Source organism: Photinus pyralis, unplaced genomic scaffold (assembly GCF_008802855.1).
Source record: "Photinus pyralis isolate 1611_PpyrPB1 unplaced genomic scaffold, Ppyr1.3 Ppyr1.4_LG4, whole genome shotgun sequence".
NCBI classification, from domain to species: Eukaryota; Metazoa; Arthropoda; class Insecta; order Coleoptera; family Lampyridae; genus Photinus; species Photinus pyralis.
The window spans coordinates 3,451,045-3,467,950 of NW_022170511.1; the positions used below are offsets into that span (position 1 = coordinate 3,451,045).

The 16,906-nt window shown below is 36.2% G+C and overlaps 1 protein-coding gene across 1 annotated transcript in view; it reads right to left on the bottom strand.

Moving 5' to 3' along the window:
• The window catches only part of LOC116167976 (serine/threonine-protein phosphatase rdgC), a 144,757-nt gene that overhangs the window by 83,624 nt on the left and 44,227 nt on the right, over nucleotides 1-16,906 (bottom strand). The window contains exon 2 of the mRNA XM_031483602.1: nucleotides 8,782-9,037. Coding sequence (XP_031339462.1) covers nucleotides 8,782-9,022 — 241 coding nt within the window. The 5' untranslated portion in view covers nucleotides 9,023-9,037. The remainder of the gene's footprint in view (nucleotides 1-8,781; nucleotides 9,038-16,906) is intronic.

Consider the following 16,906-nt stretch of genomic DNA (forward strand, 5'->3'; position numbering starts at 1 on the left):
AATCGAAGGGGCCTAACCCTGGCACTTCTAACTACATTCATGAAAATGAAATCGATGAGATCATGAGAACTGGTCAACTCAACATCCTCGTACTGTGGTCTGATAAATTCATTTTTTCAATATGCGATGGTTTTCGTTTTAAAACTAGTTCGATGGGTGTCCCCTCCAGACCATTTTGCTGAACTCCTTGAATGTGTACCACAACACATGTTTTGTAAGTCAAATTTTGTGCAAATTTGCCATTAGTTGTCCAAGTGATTAGTGAATACAAATTTTTTTAATGTGCTATACCGCACTGCTTTCACTACTTTCGGGCTACATTGACATTTTTTCGCAATTTAATTAATAAAAGGCTCAATTATTATCTACGTTTAAATATTAAAATTGAAATATAGTTATAAGTAGACAATACGATATTAATTTGAATCAAGGTTTTATTTTTATGTAAGTAGCGCTAATTGATTATTATTTGTACCCTTTAGTAGAAGTATTTACTCAACTTATCAACGAATCTGGTACAAAACAATACGACCTATAAGATTATGAAAAATATATCCATTTGTATAAGAATTTCTGTAGTTAATGGCATAATCAATACACGTGCGATAACACACATCACACATTGAAATAATATATCTAAAAATGCCTGAATCTAACCACACTAATTGCTTCACACTTTTGCAATACATTACATTTCTAAAAAAACCACTGCAACGAATTGTGGAGTCTGATGCAAAATAGCATATGATAAGGCAAGCATACCATTCTTGGCAATGCGTACCTTCCACTAAATTTGGAGATGTTTTTCTTCAAATTGGCGATTAAACCTCAAATATGTTCTACTCGTACATGGAGGCACTTTTAGGTCTGCCTCCACTAGATCTCCAAGGGAGAGAGCAGGCTATTCTGGCGTCCGTGCATTTAAAAAACTAAGGGATTGTATTGGGGTGGACCACTCTCGAATTCTGGGCGAGGCGATTAACTATCCTAAAAGAGAGATCTGACTCACCCACTGCTCAATTCATATTAAGGAAAACTATCACATCTTTTTTGACGAGGAAGTGGTATCCCAACCAGACATATTCATCTTCACGGATGGATCTAAATCAAGGGAACAGGAATTTACTCCAAAGGAGTAAACTTCCATGGCTCAGTGGTAGAGCGTTGGGCTATAAATCCGGAGGTCAAGTGTTCGAACCAGGGTTGAGGTGAATTTTTCATCTGTGGCAGAGATGGCAGAGATCAGTTTCGAGTATTCTGCCGGCTACTCCGAATTAGGTTTTCCTGCAGTTTTCCTAATTCGTAAGGTAAATACCGGAGTAGTATAGAACAACTTAAGACCGCCTGCAGAGGCATATCTAAAAAAAGCATTATGCAGGTCACTCTGTAATTGGGCACAAGCCTATTGCGAATAACAAGAGAGGGATAATAAATAAATGTCATCCAAACACTATGCAAACTTCTCAGTAAGAAGTAAGTTAGTAAGAATTGGTCGGCCCAACGCTTAGTGCAAGAAAAGTTCTTAAGGGTAACATAAAAAATAAAACTCAGAATCTCCAGTGACAGAAGGGCTGCCCTGCAGGCTGTTGGTCGCTGTAAAATTACCTCTAGGTTAGGTTTCCGAATGGCAATAGAGCAAGTAGCAAGCACCCTTGAACTTGTATGCGTCAAAGGGCATGCTCGGACGAAAGGCAATAACAAAGCCCATGAGTTAACCCGACTGACCTCAAAACAGGTGTTTTATGGTCCGATCAGGTACAGTTGGAACTGTAAAAAGCTCAGGACACCCAACTCCAGTACAGGGCAAGATGGAACTTGATGTTAGATTGTCGCCATGCGGAAGAGGCCTTCAAAGAACCATCTCGTAGTTTGGCGTGTTTTTGCACGGGTTGAGTAAACTTAAACGGCCCACACACGTTACAATTTATCGTTACTATAGCAGTTTAGACGAATATCGTACTACGACTACTTACAATGGTAATTAGGGATTGAACTATTATAATTACATATATAAAAGGTTATTGGCTGAACCTTTTAGAAGTACCTAATCAATAAAAAAATTAACATTTTTTATGATTAGCAAAATACACAACCCTTCTCATACGTAAGAGTTAAATCAGAGAGAATTTGTATAAAAAAATCGTAATTTAGTTGCGGTTGAATTATTTTAATTGCGTATAAATGTTTGGTGTAACCAATCAAAGAACTAAAATTTTTAATGCTACGCAAAATACACAACCCTTCTGAAACATTAGACCTAAATCAGAAAGAATTTTATCTAAAAAAATTCGTAATTTCGTAACGGCTCACGGTTGAATGATAGTAATTGCGTATAACTGGTTGCTACATAAAGCCCTTAACAGTAATTAATAAAATAATTAAAGTATTTTATGCTCCGTAACATACACAACTCTTGCCATGAGTGCTACATATATAAGAGTGAATTTTCTTTTAAATAAATGCATGTTCTTATACGATATTTAATTTTGGGAAAGCTGAATTCCTCGGTATCTACAACGTCTCCCTTTTTGTAGATTGGCCGTTTTTAAATGGCTAAATACGCATGCGATACACAAAAAAACGAAATTAAAGATGCGTTACGAAGGTTAGAGAACGCAATCCAAAATGCAGATATTTAGATATGACTTAAAAATTATCCGGGCTTTTAATGATGAAATTGGATGACCACTAGCAACTGGTGAACACCGAAACTGAATGTAACGAAACCGGAAGAAGCTTGACTTTTTTGCTATAAAAAGTCACGTGAACATATTGAGAACGTACATACGTAGAAGTACATAAAGGGACGTGGGCAAGACAACGTGCCGGAGAGAATGGAATATCTGCCGAAATCCTAAAATACGCTGGAACTACTTTGCAAAAACACATAATCCGAGCATATTCAGACGAGATTGTGGTTATTGTCCGATCTGAGAAAAGGTTCCAAAAAGTTACAAAATGAGGCGGAAAGTTTGGTCCAAAAATTAATGAATAAAAAACAAAATTTATGCAAAATCAAAAGAGAGAAGAGGGTGGAAGTTTATTAATATAAATTTAAAAAAAAAGGAGTGCGGCTTTGAACAACTAAATTCTTTTAACTATCTGGGTGCCATAATAACAGACAAGGGTGAAGAGAAGAAAGAAATACATTATAGACTGCTAAAAAGAAGTAAAGGTATGAGGACGATATTCAAAACTAAAAGCAAAATATTTATTAAAGATCAAAATACGCTCGTTTGAGACTGTGATACTCTGACTTTATGGCAGTCACGAAGAGGACCGAAAGTATACTCTGAATATATGGGAACGAAAAGTAATTTCTCGCTTTTGTTAATAATCTGAGACTATTAAAGATTAAGGATTGTTCAGTCCAAGACGGACTATTGCTCTCTTGCGTGCTATCAATTTTGTAACTGCAACAAGACCAAGCTTGAACTGAACAGTGAAAGTTTTGGTCCCTTGAGATTAACACGGATTGTGTAAATGCTCCTGTTTAAATTTGTTGACTATTGTTTGATAGTACCAGTAGGTTATAACGTTATAACTTAATTTCGCCCTACTGCAAACGTTCGTATACATTCACCAGATGGTGGTGTAATAAGTTAGAAGTTTGCATATGTTACGTGCTTGTGTTTATTCCCGAAACTTACCTTATTAAATTCATAATTTAGGTGTATTAAAGAACAATAATTGTATCACCGACTTTTGAAATTTACAAGAGTATCCTATCTTAGGGTTTGTAATTTGTCTAAATAAAGCTTTTCCAGTCACACCAGATTCTTGTAACCCCAGTAATTTAAAATGTTTGAAACTGTCAACACACGAGATCATCACTTGCTTTGACACCTACGGAAATAGACAATTTGTTCAAATATTGCAACCCTTTCATCTCTCTTATGGATTCAGTTCAGTAATTCCCATCACGTAAAGGGAATGTGATCGATACAGTGTTGGTACGTGACAAAGCGATAACAATAAGTTAATGCTACTATACTACCATTGCTTTATGAGAAAATACTTGTGTTCAATATGTGCCCCCTCAGTGGTGACAAGTACGACTAACTACATGTATAGGTAGAACAAATGCTGCGTACGTTAAATTTATCTACAAGATAAATGTGAGCGTTGCATTCATGTAATTTACGTGGAATATTGTAAATCACCCTAGCCCATTTCAAATGGAGATGATTAATTAACAGGTTTTCCGAATTAGATAGTGTCAATACAATTATGTATTTGCTTTAGAATGTATTACAGGAGCAGAAATCGCTTTGATCTGGAGGATTTCTTGGGACATAATGGGAATGCTACGCAATTCAAAAACAATACTTATCTAAGAAGTATCCCAAACTCGGTAGACAAAGGTACAATAGATTTTAAACTGTAGTTGGTAAGGTAGCGTTAGCTGAGACCCGCTCACTTGAAGGCAAATAAGGTAACAGAGTTGGCAATAAAATCGATAAAAGTATGTCGATGAAAGGAAGTCTTTACCACCACCACCAGAAGTATACATCTAAATCAATAGCCCTAAAATCTAGCAGCCAGTAAATACCACTTTAGACAAATTTTCCATTTTGCAGGAAATTCTCGCACTTTAAATGATATGGTACAAAACTGCATTACGGAAAATTGTGCACTAGTGAGTGGCCGTCCAGAACTCTAGTCAGAATTCTACAAAATACATTTGCATTTCTCTAGACCCCCTCCCCCGAAAAGTATCTGCGAATTTTAATTTAGAATGACGTTTGGTTCTGGTTAATACAACGCAGGGCCGGTGCATAGAATCCTATAGCGAGTTATTACGGGCTTTACTTTAGATAGGTACGTGTTTACGCTTCTCTTACAAATTTACAATACCTCTACCCTTCGCCCTTCGGTTAAATATCACTAACAGTTCATGGCGAAGAATTCTCTGCAATCGCAAATATTTCAAACATTGCATACCTGATTCAATTAAATCTATTCATGTCGAACTCCTTGAATACTAATTTTTGACCTTTTCTCACTGCCTGGATCAAGGTTATTGTTTTTCGAAAATGTTCTGCTTAATTAAATTGAAACGCTGGCTTTCTTAATCCACAGTTAGACCTTTGAGTATCAACCAGCTCATTAACGTTTCAGAGGTCATTAGGTTTGTCGACTACTCGGAGGAGCTTATATTAAAAGTACATCGCTGCAGTAATTTTCTAAGATCCGTTTGTTGGAACTACAGTTAATCAATAAAAAGGTCACAACTATACCACGTTAACGAGTCAAACGAAAAAACGAATTTACACTGCGCTAACGAGGAGGGTCATAAATATCGTAAAATTTTCCGTCATGTAATTTATGTTTCAGTTTTGCCTTTTGTGTTCGGAACACGAAATGCGCAAATTCTAATTCGAAAATAATGTGTACGTGATATAGTCTCTGAAAATATTATTAAGTAGAGCCGAACCGCCTTTAGCCCCAAATTGCGTGACTTCTAAAAGTGGTGTGGCATTTTGTGAAGATGTTTGAAATGAATGCGGATCGGTTATGGTGCCGGAGCTGAGGGAATACACATGACACTGCGTATATTTACTGTCGTGGTAGGTTACACACATTATGAGAAACTGTATGCCAGTGCAGAAGTTTAGCGAAATTTATACATTCGTTATCATATTCTCACTCATCCCATAGTACCATTAATTTAGAAGCCCTATTGCGAATAACCGCTCAGTGGCAGTAAAACTCACGCAACTTGGCGACATTAGAATTGATCTACATCACATTAAATTTGCTTTGTATTTTAGGCGTTGCTTGTACATGCCAGTCGGACTATCGCATAATGTATAAAGACTTTTACTATTTGGGGTCTGATTCTATTATAAACAAATTAACTATAATTTTACCTTTTACAAGAAGACGCGGATTTCAGTGAACCGCTATAAATAAAGAGGGAGGAAATGGTCGAGTTAGAAGTATCCCCAAAATGGTCTTTAGCTTTTCCGTTCCACTTAAGTGTCTTCCAAGAAATAGTCAAGTCATAACTATAAATGCCCCCCACAAGAAAAATACAGCAAAATATATTGAGCGTCACAATTTCTCCATCTATCTATCCCGCTGCTACAATTAACTCTTAGGAGTAGTATATTAATTATATGTAGAGGACTATGAGCTTTACAATTAAACAAGCGATGTTAAATTGCCTTATACAAATCAAAGTGATGGATGTGTAACATTTCATCTCTCGAAGTAACATCGAGTTACTAATAGGGCTAAACGTATTAGAGCGCTTTGTGTACAAATTCATGTATTTTGCCTGCTCGCAGACAGCGTAAATAATTATTGCAAATGCTTTCTCCGCAACAAAAGAACATTTCTTGAAATTGTACATTAATTTCTACTTTCTTGGATTAAGGAGAATAGTTATTTACATATGAGTATGGTAAATCAAGGTTTACGTTAACGAGTGAGATGTTTACTACCGAAGCGTAGCTGAGGCAGGAATTTCGAAACGAGTAACGTAAACTGATTTGACACACAAATAAACGTGTAAACAAATATAGAAAACGAGCTCCTGTGTATGGCTGTAGCATGTGCAAAGCCAAATTTTGAAACTGGCGTTAAATTTTCTTTTATTCCAAGTGGCTATGTATCAAATTTTAAGGCTTCAAATTCAATGGCACTTTCAATTTTATCCTAATAGACAGAAGAAGGGGGGCGAGTGAGTATATAGGCAGTTGAAAATAGTACGCGGGGAAGGAACGTGAGCATTTTTGCCTGGCTCACAAGTTGTATCCGTGCTAGTTGCAGTTAAATCGTCGCGCATTGCATTTAGCGATCGAAATTTGTTAATTAAAGCATTTTCATACGCGGGGATCATCGTCCATTATATAAGTAAATAAATAAAATTTGTGGAGTAAAGCGAGGGTGCTTATACACACATTGGAGTACTCTTGCGTTAGTGGAAAGCTCGTAAATAAATGTGACTAGAAGCAAGATCTAGTCCATTAATTGAGTTCGCCATGAAAAGGAAATTTTCCATTAGTGAATGTATTGTTAAATTAGCCTGCTTTTTTTAAAACAGCTGACGTTGTTTTGTAAATGAATGATTGCATAATCGATACAAAAATCGAAACTATTTGGTGAGCATTCTGGAAGAAAAGAACGGCATTACATCGAACTCAACCCCGAAGGCGTTGGTTTGTACGCAGTTGACATCCAGAAAGTTGATCCGATTCAGCAATAAAGACAACTTTATTGAACTTCAATGAATAAAGGTACACACTGTTTTATAGTCTAATTATTTCCGCTTCTCTTCGAATTATCGTGAATTATTGAACAACTTTCATCACGTCTATTTTAGTGTGTACCGGACTATCCATATAAACGTTTATTTCGTAAATTAAATCTGTTTGTTTAATAGTTATTTATGCAATGAGTGTATAAATGAGGCGTTTTATTCATTAGTGAGATGTTTAGTTCACGAGCGTAGCGAGTAGACTAAAGTCGAACGAATCAATATATCACCGATTTATTATACATGAATTGCATACGTTTTTTCGTCTACCTCGTTGGAGTAGATCAGATTATCGTTTTACATTATTTTCTAAGATAGGTTTCATTATTTGAATTTGTTTTCAATCATTAGCTGTTGCTAATCACAATAGATGTATTCCATTTGAGAAAAAAATTCTTGTAATTTTAATGACAGATGTAACGTACCTACAAGGGGAGTAAAAAGAGTTTTTTTAGTTCAAAAACACCCCAAATTGGTTGTTATTTCTCCAAAACATATTGGAGTATCAAGTTTGAGATCATCCAAACATTTCTAGATTTATTAAAGGCATTCAGCTGGAGCAGAGCTTACATGAACATCAAATTGAACAGTATGTAGAAGCTTTGGGAGGCCCCCCTACACGTAATAAATACTGAGATTGTGCAGGGCGGATTGCAAGTCTGGTAAATAATTACGATCATGCAAACACTTATAAATTCTTAAGGGGAATACCACATAATTTATCGTATGAGTATAAAAGAAACACATAAAAAATCAAATACATAAATAAATTAAAAAAGATAAATATAAATCAAAATAAATTGTAAAAAAATATATAAAAATAAAAAATCTAATTAAAATGACAAATTGGATGTTTTATTCGTTTTAAACACGCCAGAGGTACGGTGCCAGTCCTAAGCCTGCATAAAGTGTGGAGGGAACATGGAATAAAACATCTATTTTGTAATAATAAATTAATTAGCGAGATAGCTAGGTCGAACACAATATGTTTCGGGAAATTGTCCATTCGCGCAATGGTCCTAGACTTGAAAATTGCAAAAGTGGGAAAAAATGTGTAGTATATTTGGAACTTATTCGCAAACGATGGCCTAAACGAAATTAATTTCAACATAAGTTTGGAGCAATGTGAAATTGCGCTATTCCGCGGTTCAAAAGATCACACTGTAAATATTCATATGTTGCAGTTTACGCCCTAACTAAAAGGGATCGGACGTACAGAGAGAATAGGTTGAGTAAATTAGGAGAAATGTACTTATCATATCTTAAACCTCGTTTTGGACTTGCCCATATTGCATAGTTATTGTGCTATTACTCTTCTTACGACGAATTTAATGAATTATTGATCAATTGCGAGTGTTTTAAAATTACTTAGATAAATGACTTAAGAAGTAGATTTATACATTCAGCCGCGCCAACGTTTTGAAAAGCCATATTATAATGTAAAACTCATGTTTAGCGAAATTGTAATTCTTAATCTTTGGTTTTAACTTCAAAGATAAAGCAAATTGGGTACTTACTTCTTTCGATTTTAGTCATGCTGAGCTCGTTATTCCTCCGCCATCCCTTGAATAGGTTCCTCGGGAAAAGAATATGTAGTAATCCACCTTCGGGTTTAATTTTCCGATTTCGAAAAGCCTTAACTTGCACTTCCGCATCGGACGATCGACAGCTCGACGTCGATTCGTCCTCGTAGCTGCTAATACTCCTTTTATGAAAGGACAGACATCCACAGCCCTTGGACTTTCTAAATCCTCTCATCTTGCGCGAATGCAACTGAAACAAAATTAACATTTTCAATATGTACTCCATTATGCGAAAACGAATTTATTTTTTTTAGCACGTGTATATCAAGCGATAAATCTTTAGCATTATATAACTTTTCCCGCATTGGATGTATATACCTTGGAGAGTTTTTTGAAAGGAATATAGTAGATTACGAAAAGTAAGTGGATTTCTGTAACTCAAACTCACAAAAAGTGTTATGTTTGCAGGAGTTCCCAGGGGGTTAATTTAGATCTTTGAATTGCGTATTTCCTTCAGTTTTCAGTTAAATTGCAATGGGGTGCTCTCAAACTTTTCTAAGGCAAGTCGGTGTTCAGCACTGATCGCAATTGAATAATTTATTATTTATTCAATAATTGATAAAGATAGAAATAGAGTTTACTCATTCATTTCCAAGTTTTCTAGTGCGACTGCATGTCATCTCGTTACGTTTCTATGCCGCGGTCGGCACGTAATTTAAATTTCAAATTGAAGATTTTAACGTGAGTAGTTTGATTCATCTTTAAATTACTTAAAACGGCGCGCATTATACAATTCAAATTTATTTCACTAATGAAGATGTTCTACATTTTTATTCAAAGTTGTATAGGTGAACTAAATCGGGGTTTGTTTGTGAGCAAACGTTGGAAAAAGTGCCTGAGATCAGCATCCCCAGATTTGGTGCACTCATACGGGGTGTCTCTGCCAAACGCTTGAACCTATTTAGTTCTAGTAATAAGCCTATTGAAAATTGGTCAAATTCAATTACCTTGGGCTCACGCCTCTTCGTTCTGCCAAACGCTTGAACCTATTCGGTTCAAATTTTGCACAGTTGACCTACATGCTACATGTAACAAACCTATTGAAAATGGGCCACATCCAATGAGCCCGCCCGTAGGGTCAAACCGAGGTGCTCCACCGCTTTTTTAGATCCGCTTTAGGGGTTTATTTCAATTTTGGATGATGCAAAAAGGGTGACAGCACAACTTTTCGGCCTAAGATAGAATATCCTGGGAATTAATTGCCAAATTCCAACAAGACCTTCTAAATGACTAAAAGTTACTTGCAAACCTTCTTTTGATAAATCTCTTCAAAGATCTTCTTTCTTAGCTTTAAAAATCCTTTAGAAACCTTCTTAGAAGCTAGAAGTGATATTAAAATTACTATCAAGCTGGAAATCATGAATTTAAATAATGGAGACCTCCAAATCCCTTTCGCAGTTTTAGAAATCTTTGTAGAAATTTTAACGAAATCCTAATGAAAACTGGTAAAGATCTTATTAGAAACGTTTTCAATAATCCTTTCAGAACCTTACAATCTTAAATATCATTTTTGAGATCATGCTTGAAATCTTTACAGAATTAACCAAAAATTTTATTTGACCATTCCCAAAAAGAAAGACGTTAGTTACACGGTTCTACTACTATTCGATGTTTGAAGCTTATCAACAGCCACTTATTAATTGCCTAATAAATTTATCGGCGGTAAAAGATTATAGTGTTAGTAATAAAATACGATTATTTATCTCTATACAAATGTTTACGAAAACACGACCAATTTACAATCAGTATTTTAAATCTTAAGTTAAATCTCTGCCTCCTTTGATAATTCGCTTCTCTTGTTTTCGAATTAGTATTACGTTCATCGTACTGCGCCATAAAAAGCACGGTTGTTTTTGTGGCCGTGCCGCGCCTAAATAAGATCCCAAAAGCCCATTACTATCCATCTAGTCTCAGAGAAGAGAGAATGGTACCTATGCGCCAAACCCTCTGAGACATCTATAACACACTAATATCCAATTTCACAAACGATGATTAAGACTAGTCACTAATCAGTGATTAATGTTTCCTCTCTGGTCACATATACAAACAATTACGTTATACTGTCAAATTCGCTGTTTCATCTTTTCATTAAATATATTTACGCCCAAAAGGTTCACTCAATTCCTTACTTTAAAGGGAAAACTTGGGACGAAAGAGTACTTGACAAGGCAAAGAGCGCAAAACCGTCTACTTCACATCATTTCAATAGGACCACCGTCTTTATTTCAAATAACATTGACCTACATGGAGTAACCGATCACGATTAGAAAACGCCTCTTCAAACTCATAAACCCGTTTATAACTCGAAGTAACACTCAATAAAATTAAAATCAGTCATACATGTATCGCAACTTTGTAAAGTGGGTAATATGGTATACCGCAGCAGTGGGGACAATTGGCAAACCTTCGGGTAGCATCCAATTTAGTCTTTCATAGGATTTATATACGTCGACGTCTAAAAAGGGGGTAGAAGTACAGATACAGAACAGAACACCCTTACTATCATCAGGACTGGGCAATATCCCTACCAGCCAACCATAAAGCCGATATAAAATTTATTCTTCTTAAATTTTATATACACTGAAGGGTGATATGATATATTTTATTAATGTGTAGATTTACGTATCATCTATTATACAAATTCGCAAATTTCAGTTCTCACAGCGTAACATAAATTTGAATACAAACCGGAAACTGCAGTAAAATATTTATGACCGTATACATGCAAATTGTTTTAGCAGTATGGATGAAAACTGACATCCTGACAAATAACCTAATATATATATCGAAAAGCTTCGTATGAATCGATCATCCAACTTTGAACTAAGCAGAATAATGCATTTGGACGTAACGTAAACTTGGATAGATTTGCACAGTGGTTGTCCTAGTTTAGTCAGTGGTAGTTCGATTAGTCTGGAAACTAATTTGATTGTGCACGCGTGACATTATTTAGTCATGAAGAGGATAAACGTAACGACATTTTCCGCAAAATAAAGCATGTTTTTGTAAAAATGAGTAACAATGTCATTAAGATAGTGACTTATCAACGTTAGCATTGCTTCTTCGACAAAATTTTCCTCAACCGTGTTTAAAAGATTTCGAAACAGAAGGCTTAGGGGACATAATCCTATTGACGTTTGTGTAAAACGCACTCGTGGATGTTGCCGCGTAACGCAACTATAAATGGCGAGTAACGGACAAATATAAACCATAAAAGCTAACAGTTAGCGAAAACTCGAAGTCTCTAGGTGACCCAGGGGCCGAGACCCCAATGGAAGAGACAGACAAACAGACAGACAAACGATGGAAAATCGAGCACATAAGTGTTACCTCAACTTTCGTTGTGTTACGCTAAAAATAAGATATTTGTTATCTATTCATTATGTTCTAATTTAGCAATTTTGTTCAAATAATTACTATACGTGAAATCATTTGATTTGTTTTGACAGTCGTTTAAATGAAACCCTAGTTAGAAATGCATAAAATCTCATACATGCATTTTTTTCTATTTGGTAAAAATGGATAGTTCAACTCTTTCATATGAAACAGTCCGCAAGTAGGTGAACGAGTTAAAAAAGCGATCTCGACTTCAGCTGAAAGATGGCATCTTCGAAAACACTTCTTGCAAATATTCATAGGATGGGAGAATAAACCGTAGAAATCTCTTTAGGACGTTTTTGGTACCTAATAACCTTAGTAAAAGTATTTTGGGGAAGCTTTCAAACAAATTAACAAGTTCTAGGCTTTTCTCTAATTGAAATAATCATGGGAATGAAGATGCAGTTCCTAGAAAACTCGTCCGAAACCTTCCTGCTACCCTCCAAGGTAATTTATTATAATATGAGTACGAATCTGCCTTACACAGGTTTCTCAAAATTTTTTTTCAAGCGATCATCCTAGAAACCACCCAACAAACTTTTTAGATAATTTTACTTTGAAATTTTTAATAACCGTGAAATTCATTGAAAATAATAACAGCAGGACCAATATGGATTGGATGGCTAAAATTTGATTAGTGCGTCTGGATTAAGTCATAGCTAACTTCCTGATCGTTTTGTCGTGTTTTCAAACATATTTTCTATTTCGACATCCTGAGTGTCACGCGCCCATAAAAGGTTTTGCCAGTTCGTAATTTGTTACATCAATGTCATGCAAATTTGTCCACACTCGCGTGATACAAATAATTTATTATGGGTTTGTGTGAAATTCACACGATCCCTTATTTCTAATGGATCAGCCCGCAAATGATTTCCCTTTGCTATAAAGTCGATTCTCGCTCATTTCATTCATAGTGAAATATAAGAAATAATACTAGTTTGAAAAGGAGCAGAGTGCGTTACAAGCACTTTAGACTGGTGGACAATTATCCTTTTTCCTTCGGAAGGATGTTTCTGATGTTGTCCATTTTACCCTTCGACGAACATTTCGGACACATCATTAAAAGGAAACAGTTACTTTGGAATATCGCCAGCTCAAGATACTACTGATACTACTACTAAGAAATACGATATACGCACTAATTACGATATTTGGTAATTATCGCCATCCTATGCACCTTGAAATAATATGTGACATACAATGCATGACTACTATTTAATTATCTGTACATGTTATAATGATTTTTAGAGACTATGAAATCCTGCCTAGCATCCGTCTACGTTTGCATCAAAAACGTTTGTATTTATTAGTTCTAGTTCTTCTAGCTTTCATTGTATTCCGCTCTCTTCCGAGTGATAAATATGTAGTAGCTCATCTGTGAGTTACGCGCCACACATTTAAAAAACAAAGAAAAAATGTAGGTAAGGCAGGTCTCTACATGATCTACGCTAATGCAATACGTCATTGTTTTTTTGTGTGTCACGCGCTGCACTTCGTTTTTTCTTGCGTCCTTCTGTTTTAGTGTTTATTATGGTTTTTTTAAGAGAAGCAGGTTTTTTCTGTGTCGATAAAGAAACCGTCGAAATTCACGCTATTAGGAAGAAGTTGACCAAACTTTGAGATTAATTACAAACATATTCAATGGTGGTTTTCTAAAACCGTACGTCTTTGACGTTTCTCCCTAGTTATTATATTAATGACTGGAAGGTTTCATTATATGAAGCGAGTAGGATACCTATAAACCGCACGTCTTTGACGTTTTTTCCCTAGTTATTATATTAATAACAGGAAGGTTTCATTATATGAAACAAATAGGATCACTATATAAACCGTAAGTAGGTACGTCTTCGACGTTTACCCTAGCTATTATATTAATAACTGGAAGGTTTCAATATATGAAACGAGTAAGATTCCTATAAACCGTAAGTACCTAGGTACGTCTTTGACGTTCACGCAAGTTGAAACTTGAAACTTTGACATATGCCTGGCGTCGTCGCCTCTCCCAGGATTTAGTCAAGTGCGTCGTGAGGATGCGTCCCTGGTAGACACTATCAGGGACGTTTCTGACTCCAACATTACATTAATAATTGGAAGGATTTCATTATATGAAACGGGTAGGATCCCGACCGTGATCATTTGGGCGTGTTTTTTGTGGAGGTTATCACTTTCTGATGAGGAAATTTTTCCCCATAGACTGACTGCTATGCAGTCCCCCGACTCTCAAACTTTGAGTTTTATTTGATAATTGTTATTACATGATTTCGTTTTTGCACACCCGTTTTTCATTATATGAATTTATATCCGTTTTCGATTAACCTTGACAAGGGTCGTAAATGATGGGATATTGCAGCACAGAGGGCGGGCGCTCACCCTTTTTCGCTTCGTTTCAGGTGATGATTCTAGCTCGAGATCCGGATCCGAACACCCATTTTTACTGGTTCCAAACTTTGACCCTTTGGTTTCCTCGAAGATTTCCTTTTATGAGGATTAACCAGAACAACCGCAATTAGATGTAAACATCCTGAATACGTTAGGAAATCGGATCCAAATCTCAAAGGAGGCAGCATCCACACCGGATAGCGGAAGGGATTTCTGGCGCTCTAGTCTTTTCGTTAAAGACCGTGAGGATTTACTAAACCGTACCACATACCCCAAATTTGTTGTGAGATTTCCCTTCCAATTTTGAAAGGGTTTTTCAAAGCGGCTGTTGAAAAGAGTATTGTGGAGCGGGATGCAAAAAATTATTAATAAACAAAAACAAACTTCGGTTTGTTTACCTGCAATTACAGAGATTTTGAGAAGTTCACAGAGGTTTTTAGCGATGTCGCAAGGATCTTGTGTGACATGCAACACACCGAATCCTGACTCTGCAGAACCTTAATTTTATGTTTCGTGAACAAGTCCTTTAAAGAGGCAGCGGATCAGGGCAATATTGACACCTTCTTGTTTGGATCTGACCTGGAGGAACGGCTTTAAAACGCCATGGACATGGAACGGTCTATAGACAAGATCTCAAGAAGAAGAAAACTGGCAAGTCCCGTCCTTCCAAAGGTATAAAAAGCCTCGCACGCAGTTTATGTTGCATGAGGGGCCCCAGAATTACCATTCTCCACAACAGCATCGACACAGACAACACTTCAATAATCAACGAACGGAGACACAGTCTCAGGAATTAACCCGATCTCGATCTGTAAGTATTGGTGGTCGTTTACAGTTTCTTACAAGGGAGTGGAACGATGTTTGTTCACATTTGTTCCATGTTGGGTAAAACTATATACAATCCATTTTGTTGAAATTTATTTTTTCAACGGAAAATTCCTTCGCAACTGAATGGTCCCTTAGGGAAAAGCTGGACATTAGGAAGCATATTGCTTCGTTACTTGCGGAAGGTGTATCGAGAAGAACTCCTTGTGACGAGCAACTCGATTCAAGAAGCTCCAGGTTGCTTTAAATTTATTATAGAAGATGATTTTTTCTTGGCGTCTCTGGTTTTAAAAGACGCTTACTATCTGGTACCTGTTTCTGGTATGTCGAAGATAGGACGTTTTTGTTAAAGTGTCCTTTGAGGGGATTTACCAATTTAACTCTCTTCCTTTTGGTCTTACCTCTGCTCCATATGTGTTTACGAAATGAAGTCAAACCTGTTGTTTCTCATTTAAGGGCAAAAGGTGTTTTTATCAGTCGTCTACTTAGACGATTTCTTACCAATCGGTAAAGACAGAATGCAGTGTTTAAGCAGTGTGCAATATACAATACATTTTTTAGAAAAACTGAGCCAAAAAAGGGTCAATTGCAGCCGAGTAAAATTTGTTTCTTAGGTTTTATACTTAATTATTCTGGTAATATGTCTATCGAATATCCTTTTGATAAAAAGGCAAGGTTAATAATCTGAGAATTGCACAATATGGCCTAGAGAAATGCAAAGTTAGAGATTTCTCAAGCCTAATTGGAAAGCTTGTTCCTAGTTGTATTAGCGTGAGGTATGACTGCGTTTGTACCTAAGTTTTGGAAAGGGTGAATGTTTTGGCACTAGTACGACTGAGTACCTGTGATAAAATCACGAATCTCCTATACGATATAAGGGAAGACCTTAATTTTTGGAAACATAATTTATCTACTTATTCCTTCAATTATATTAATTGCCTACATTAATAGAAAGGGGGGGTACCTAAAGTGTTAGGCTGGTGCATGGTGTCATGGACTGGTGAGACTCGCTAAGGTATCTGGCAGTGGTGCCAAGCTGGAGGACAATGAATTCACGCTTCATATCGCAACGAGTATCGCAACCTCGCGATCTAATATTGCAGATATCGCTTCCCATGGGTTAGAACCGGCGGCCAAATATGAACTATCAAGTTTTACTTTATTTTTGATTACAAAGAAATTTGGCACCCCGTCTATAGATGTTTTTTGCACCTAGAACTAATATTAAATGCACATGTTAAATATCGTGGTTTCCGAATCCGTCTTCAATTACAACAGAAGCATTTACAATCTGTTGTTACCAAGAATTTTCCCTCTTTTTCACTTATTTAGATGGTGTTGCAAAAGAGATTTTTAGTAGTCCCATATTGGGACTGTACAACCTTGGTTCCCATGTTCCCAATCTTTAAATGCTTAATAATATCAGAAATGACTACTTACAACCGAACTACAACTTATTACTCTATATTAAGAGAAC